The following is a 7,169-nucleotide window of genomic DNA, read 5'->3' on the forward strand; positions in this document are numbered from 1 at the left end:
TCCCACCAAAACCATGACCTGGCTCTGCTGAGCCCTATAAAACTCAGACCCTTGTTGCAGCCCACGGCCATTTTCTCCCCCGAAAATATGCCCCTCTGCTGCTTAATAAAAGCATTGGGTCATCGGGGTCTGTCTGCTTTGGTTATTTTTGCTTACAGCCTCTGTGCTCCAAATTCACTGAAATGATTCAAACTGGTCAATCCTAAGCCTGCGAACCTTACCCGTCCTTTGCTGCCGGGGAATCCACAGTGAAGGCTCTTGTCTGTGGTCCCCACCTCTCCCTGTCTCCAGATCAGCTCTACACTTCCCATGTGGTCCTGTGTGGTGTCCAGGGACCCTTTCTTTTGGGATATGGTAGTATACAAACCATCTTTTGAATGGTGATGCTCTCTTGATCTGTTGCCGCATCACATCTGAAATAATAAATCCTACATTTTAACACACTACTGCTGATGGTGTACACTATGGCTTTCTGTCCAGGAGTGCCTTGGGCTGAAAGTACCTCGGAGTTTATGTCCTCCCTCCCTTATTTCCTCCTGTGACCCACAGCCCATGAATACTAGAGATGGTGTAGTAGCAGGTCTCCAAATATGGCTCCCAGTGGCCACACCCGATATTCCTACCCACTCCCCATATTCAGCCTGAACTGACCTGACTTTCATGACTGTAGCAGATGTGAAACTGTGGCTGTTTCAAGAGACTGGAATATTCTGCAATTTCCCCTGGAATGCTTGCTCTTTGGGATTCCCCAGCTACCCGTGGAAAGGGAGAGTGCTGATGCTTCATGGTGGATGACAGTCCCAAAGTCCCCACAGCCTAACCGGGACCAGCCTTCTAGCCACCTTGGCCAGGGCACCAGACACAAGAGTGCCATCCTGGGTGCCACTGCCCAGTTGGGCCCCAAGATGATTACAGCCCTGGCCAAAATCGTGCAGAGGTGAAGAAATATCACACGCAGTGCACTCAATTCATGCAATTGTGAGTGACATCAGATAGTTATTGCTTTATGGCTTTAGCAATAGAAAGTCCAATCTGGGAGATTCAAAGGCCTAGTTCCCATGTACCTCAAGGTGGAAAAGTCTGTAGCTGAATTTATGCTCCAAAGCTCCCCACAGAACAGGCTGAGGTTGGGACTTCACCTGAGGGCACACTCTGGCTCTTCTTCTTCCTCTATGCTATCCTTTTCCCCAGTCCCTCATTATCTCTCCTGGAAAGCACTTCTTTAACAAAATCACTGGCATGGAATCTTGTCTCTCTGCCTCCAACAAAAGCTGATTTCAGACACAACACTTCTGATCCATCTAGAACCCCAGGATCTGGCTACCCTCTTCTCCCTCCCTACCTTTCCCTGCCCCTTTCTGGCGTCCACCTTCCAGCTTCCCCATACAACAGGCATCCATCTGGTATGTATATGTGAGCAGAGGGGCATTAAGAACATCCATGAGGTCTCCAAAGGAAGCAGAAAGCAGCTTGTTTGCCCTGGGCAGCAGCAAATGAACCTACGTCCCCAACCATACAACCATAGAGGGGGTAGGGATCATAAGAAGGCAAAGTTCAGGCATTTGGCAAGTCAGCAGCAGTTAGGAGCCAGATTGGGATGGGGGTTGTCTCTGATCCTGTGTCTGTGGTGGGAGGGGCTCCACTAGTTGTGCCATTTCCCTTCCTGGAGTCTCTTTGCGACCTCCACCCCCACCAGTTCTGGGTCCCAGGAAAACTCCAGAACCCATCACCATGGATCCTCCAGCAGGTCCCACAGCCGGGTGCCACTGGAGTCAGATAAGTCAGCAGAGAAGATGCTGGGGGCTGGAGGGCCAGAGCCCAGTGGGGGACCCCCACTCAGGGCCTCTAACCAGTCCAAGGAATCCGTGGGGCCTCTGGGAGAGGTGGATGGGGAGTTCGTCGGGGTTGGAAGTGAAGAGGAGAAGACAGATGAGAGGCCTTCAGAGTCCGGGGAGGGAGACAGCACGTCGAAGGAGCCCGGGAAGTCCAGGGGAATGGGGGGCAGCGGGTCTGCAGGGGAAGGAATGGAGTGTGAGCTTAGGAAGTCATGGATCTGGTTCCGTTCCCCAGTCCATTCTTTCCTCGGACCCAGGAGTGCAGAACCTCAGCCCCCTTCTCCCCCAAATTCAGGAGTCCGGCTCCTACCCTCAGGCTCCATCTGGTCCTCCAGGATGTCATCAATGCCCCGATTCGGAAGCAACTGTGAACCAACAGACGCGGCGTGAATCTGGGACTCCGGCCCAGAACCTGAGCGAGACCCCACAGGCCCACTTGATCCGGTACTCTCTCACCTGCGCCCTCCGGATGGCTTCTTGCAGCTCCTCTTCCAGCGTCAGGGGCGCTAAGGAAGGCGTCAGGGCTGTGGTCGGAGGTGGAGGTGGAGGCGGGGCCGGAGCGGTCACAAAGCTCTCCGCCGCTCGAGGAAGGGACGGCTTGAGAGTCGCGGGATTCGACTTGACCTAGGACCACCAAGAGCGAGTTCCCGCCAACCACGCCCGCCGGGCGTAACTCCACCCACCCGCAGTCTGTGGCTCTACCCCCAGTCCGGTCGTCACTCCTGAACCACACCTTTGGCCTCGCCCCCTGTTCTTTCATTGGCTTCTCTTTCCTGAAATTCTCCCCGCCGTTGTTCTTAACCACGCCCCCTTGGCTGCCGGCCTTTCACCGCAGGGCCAAGTCTCTCCCTGCAACTTCATTGGCTCCTTGTTTTTCGACTCTCCGCCCCATCCGTTTTGTCTTCCCTTCATTGGTCCACAAGCTCATAGCCCCGCCCTCACCGTGCCCTGCCGCCGGGAGGTTCCCAGGGTCTTGGACCTGAGGCGCGGCCAGGGAGCACCCGCCGCGCCATCCTCGCGCCGCGGCTTCTGCCGCTCGCGGGGCGGGGCGCCGCCGCGCATGCGCTCCAGGAGCATCGACTTGGTGCCGGACACTGGGAGGCCCCGCAGGCGCAGCTGCTGCCGGAGCTCTGAGACCTGGGGACGGGGCGGGGAGAGTCGTGCTGGGCGGGCTCCGGGGTGCAGGCTGGGAGTGGGCAGGACGTTTGGGAACCGAGATAGGAAAGACCTGGAGCCCTCCAAAACATGGAACTGGGGACCCAGACCCCTGGATTTCCTTGGGGCAGAGGCTGCGACTAACCCCACCGAAAGAAAGGACCAACCTGGAAAGTTGCCCCCCAAACTCACCGTCAGCTCCTCCAGTTTAAGTGTCTGAAGTTCCAACTTGTGTGGAGGAGGAGAAGGGCTGGGGACTCCTGGTTGGAAGGGAGTGAGAGGAGTGGGCTTCATCCTGGCGATGGTCGTGAGGGAGGAACATAGGTTAGAAGGGGCAGAGAGAGAAAAGGCATGTTAGGGTTCTCAAAAACAGGGCTCCAGAAAATGTAGGAAAGTGAGAGCCCAGAATTCTGGGTCTCTGAGGAAGCAAGTACATGGGACTAGATTTCTGTACGTAGAAGAGGAGGAACTGGGGGTGTGGGTCTGAAGGGAGAAGAGCTGGGAGCTGGACAGTTGGGTCCTGAGGGAGGAGGGGCTCCGGACTGGTCCCTATCCTGAAGTGTGGGTTTGAGGTAGGATGATGGAATCTGAATTTCTGGGTCACGAGAGAGAACAGAAATGAGGGTCATACCTAGGATGTAGCTGCTGTGAGTTTGTCCCTTCCCACAGAGGCGGCCCCTGGGGGCCCAGGGCTGACCTTTCAACTTGGGGGTCTGCCCTGGACCCTTGTCTTGGTTCCGGGGGCATGTACTGGTGGTACGTTAAGTTTCCTCTGGGCTTGGACTCACTCCAGCGTTGAGAGATCTTGGGAGACTCCTAAAAAAGCAAGTATGATGTCCCATGCTTCAGCTCAGTTCCCACCTTCCTGCCAATGCCAAGTGTGGGGTTGGCAATCTCCAAAAAGAAGCAGATGGGGCAGTGGCAAGGAGGACCAAGGCTAAACTCGGGGACTTCCGCTCACTCTAGTCAAGACTCACCTTCTTTGGGGACCTCCAAGTACAATACTCTGTCTCAGGGAGCAGGACCCCAGGGCTGAAAAGGAAAGAGGCGGGAACCGAGGGCAAAGCTGGGGCCAGAGCCGGGCCTGAGGCTGAGATCCACGGATCTGAATCTGAGGCTGGAGAAATGGTGAAAAACCCTGAATGGCCTGGAGGCAGCAAGCCAGCAAGGACGAGCAAAGCTGTGGGAAAGGAGGGCCCAGCCTCTCTGGGGTGTGGGAGGACAAGCCCTGGCAGCAAAACCCGTGTTCCAGCTGGGTGCCTGGACTCCTGGATCTGGGGACCCAGATTTTCACATTCTCAAGAAAGGCAGGAATCTTGCTCCGTCACCAAGGGGTGTGTTAGTTGAGGATCACAGATGTCTGGGGTTTCGCTGGGACAGGGTGGGGCCTGCACTCCTGCTTCTTGGGGAGACGGAGAAGCTGAGAGCCACAGTCGGACATTCTTATGTGTACTGAATGTGGAGTGGAGTCTGGGAAGCCGGTCTCCTCCTAAGAGCATCTGGAATCATGCATCTGTTGGGGTGTGAAAACTGGAGAGCAGGAAGCAGAGCTCCCAGCGGGTGGGGTGATCAGGGACCTAGATTCTTGGGTCCTTGGGAAAGGACAGGATGGAATTTCAGTGTATCCTGGGTCGGGTATAGGAACCAGTGAGGGACCTGGCATAGCTGTACTCCGGGGTGTCCCAGGGAAACGGAGCCACCATCCCCTCCCGTTCAGGGCCCACACTTACTCGGGTCCTGATTCCGTCTGTGGATCCGAAGCTGGAGGACTGTGAAAGGAGAAGGGAGGTGGGAGGAGGAAGGCGGGAAGGGAGTGTCCGGGAGCCTGGCTTGGCAGGCGGGTGGGAGCTGCAGTTGTTGGCGGGACACGCGTGCCCAGCCCCCTTACACACCCCTGCAGGCTGGTGGGCAGGCATCCCGCTCCCTTTCCCGGGCCTCCCGCCTGCTCCCTGCCAGCGCAGCGCCTTGGGCCAGAGCTGCTCTAGGGCTAGAAGCCAGCCAGCCTGCAGGCAGGAGGCAGCCCCACCCCAGCTCCACCTGCCCCTCACGAGTCTGTGCCCACGCCACCCCCAGGAAAATCGCCATCTTGGCAGCCTGGCCCATTTGCACCTCACTTCCTTTTATCCCTGCAGCCCCCTCTACAGTGCTGGCTTCTTTCTGTGCTGTCCTGCCCTTCCCACAATCACCCTGTCTGCACACCCACCCTTGAAACACATCTCTGGGCTCTAGATTTACACGTGCCACTTTTGTGCATTTGTAACCTACATACTTCATCCTCGGCTCACTCTGCCTTGGCTTCCACCCAGCCACACTGACGTTCTTATTTGCATCCTCAGGATATGGCCACTAGTTTTGGAGCAAGGATCTCCTTTTAAACAATTCTCTTCTTTGTATATGTGTACCTTTTTGCACATTCTTGTTTTTCAGTTACTAGTGTCTTTGTACACCCAACCATGTAACCACACTTAATTGCACATTCGGGTGCCCTTTGCCTACTCAGGAATTGACCATCGCATACCTTGCACCTACCGTGGAACCTAAAACACAACTTCTGACGATTTCAAGATTTGATAGCTCATTGTCACCTCACCAAACTCCCACACCAGTCCTCCAAAGTCCCCACTGTGTATGCATGTTTGCTGTGCATACGTTTCAGTTGAAACCCTTGTCCTTTGCAGTGCCTGGTCTGCACACCCATCCCTAGCCACCCACTCCTCTTTGCTCACCTAGTCATTTGCACACTCAGTGATTCACATCAGTTCGACCCCCTTTACTGGAGACCTTTATGCACAGTGACCTTTTGCACAGAAAATACATGCCTCAAGAGTTCTCCTACCCTTTCCCACCTCAGAGGAGACCCATTCCCAGGAGTCCAAGACCCCTTCCCAAACCCACCAGGAAAAGCCTCTCACCAGATCGGAACTTGGAGCGGATGATTTGGGAGCGCTGGGAGGAAGCTGCCAGGGTCATTGCCAAGGCCGGGATGGGGACCTGGACTGGGGAGAAAACAGGGTCAAAGTGGAGGTCAGGAAGCTGACCCTGGGGTGGACTACAGAAAGGCTCTGAGGGAGTTGGGGATAGAAGCAACCTGTAGCCCTAACTTCTGGGTGTGGAAAAGGGCTGGGGTCCCAGACACCTAGGTCTGAGGGAGGAGGGCTGGGGCCTGGACTCCTGGGTCTGGGGGAGGAGGGGCTTGGAGCCCTAACTCCTGGATCTTGGTAGAGGGAGGACGTGGGGTGTAGGACTCCTGGGTCCTAAGGAGGAGGGCATTGGGAGCCTCGACCCTTGGGTCTTTGAAGGAGAAGAAGGGATAGTGGTCTGGGCCCCTGAATCTTGAAGGGGAAGGAGGTTAAGGACTGGGGCACAATACTCTTGAGGGGACTAGAATTCAAGATCCCGGGGAAAGGGGTCCTGACAGGTTTCTGGGGAATTGAAGAATGCCTGCAACTTGCATCTGAAAGGGGAATGGTTCGGGGTGTCCGCCACCAGGGTCTGTGAGGAAGGTCTGGGGACCAGAAAAGTGACAGAAGAGTTAAGGAGAGTCCCTCCCTCCACCCCAGGGGCTTCTCACCAGGTGGGCTCGGAGCAGCTGTGCCCTGAGGCGGGTGGAGTCTCGCGGTCCGGGTTGGAGACTGAAGGCTCCACCCCACTAGCCAGGACCGCCTCGGAACCCCTTTCTGGTGCGTGCTGGAAGCCCAAGAAGTGGGCGGGGGAGACGGGAGCTCCGCCTGGGATTCTGAGAAGGGGAGGAGGCACGCGCTGACGGGGCCTGGGGCGAGTTCCTGGGCTCGCTCCTCCTCCTCGTCCTGGGGCTGTGGGGTCGGGCGGGACAGCCGCAGGCAGACAGACGGGAGCAGGTGCCGGGAGAGGGGCGCCGAGTGAGCAGCAGCAGCAGGTGGTCGTGTCCCGTCTTCTGCCGGCAGGTGCCACCTGTCGCCTTTTTTTCCCCTGACACAGCAGCAGGAGTCAGGTTTAGGGGAGGGGAAAGTTCAAACCTGAGGCCCGGACCCCTAGGTCTAAGGAGTTGGTTGGGAGTCTGCAGGAGGAGGTGCTAGGAACAGATGGAGATGTGGTTTGGTGGCGTGCTCAAAAGTCAGACAGGTTCAGAAGGGGTAAGGGGATCCAGATTCCTAGGTCAGAGGGAGATGGCGGCTGTAGTATGGACTTTGGGGATTGGAG

At 56.6% G+C, this 7,169-nt stretch overlaps 1 protein-coding gene across 5 annotated transcripts; it reads right to left on the reverse strand.

The window, feature by feature from the left end:
- Positions 1-1,455: 1,455 nt before the first annotated feature.
- Positions 1,456-6,705, reverse strand: Mamstr (MEF2 activating motif and SAP domain containing transcriptional regulator). 5 transcript variants are annotated; one of them, XM_047528133.1, is made up of 10 exons: positions 6,562-6,705; positions 5,903-5,986; positions 4,721-4,759; positions 3,968-4,107; positions 3,622-3,806; positions 3,183-3,285; positions 2,778-2,972; positions 2,292-2,459; positions 2,146-2,200; positions 1,456-2,010 (listed from the first exon to the last, which is right to left on the reverse strand). In XM_047528133.1, the coding sequence occupies exons 2-10, from the start codon at positions 5,958-5,960 to the stop codon at positions 1,727-1,729; spliced, it is 1,227 nt and encodes a 408-aa protein (XP_047384089.1). In that variant the 5' UTR covers positions 5,961-5,986; positions 6,562-6,705; the 3' UTR covers positions 1,456-1,726. The 5 variants fall into 5 exon arrangements, with proteins under 5 accessions (XP_047384089.1, XP_047384090.1, XP_047384092.1 ...); XM_047528134.1 differs by having other exon boundaries at positions 5,903-5,981; positions 6,562-6,604; XM_047528136.1 differs by lacking the exon at positions 2,778-2,972.
- Between the last annotated feature and the right edge of the window lie 464 nt (positions 6,706-7,169).

The sequence above is a fragment of the Sciurus carolinensis genome, chromosome 16 (genome assembly GCF_902686445.1).
Source record: "Sciurus carolinensis chromosome 16, mSciCar1.2, whole genome shotgun sequence".
Classification (NCBI taxonomy): Eukaryota; Metazoa; Chordata; class Mammalia; order Rodentia; family Sciuridae; genus Sciurus; species Sciurus carolinensis.

Coding starts and splice junctions, on each gene's coding strand:
- Mamstr (XM_047528133.1), bottom strand. CDS start 5,960: ATGACCCTGGCAGCTTCCTCCCAGCGCTCCCAAATCATCCGCTCCAAG. Junction 4,760..5,902: donor CCGCTCCAAGTTCCGATCTG/GTGAGAGGCTTT, acceptor CTCCTTTCACAG/TCCTCCAGCTTCGGATCCAC. Junction 2,011..2,145: donor GGACCAGATGGAGCCTGAGG/GTAGGAGCCGGA, acceptor CTTCCCCTGCAG/ACCCGCTGCCCCCCATTCCC.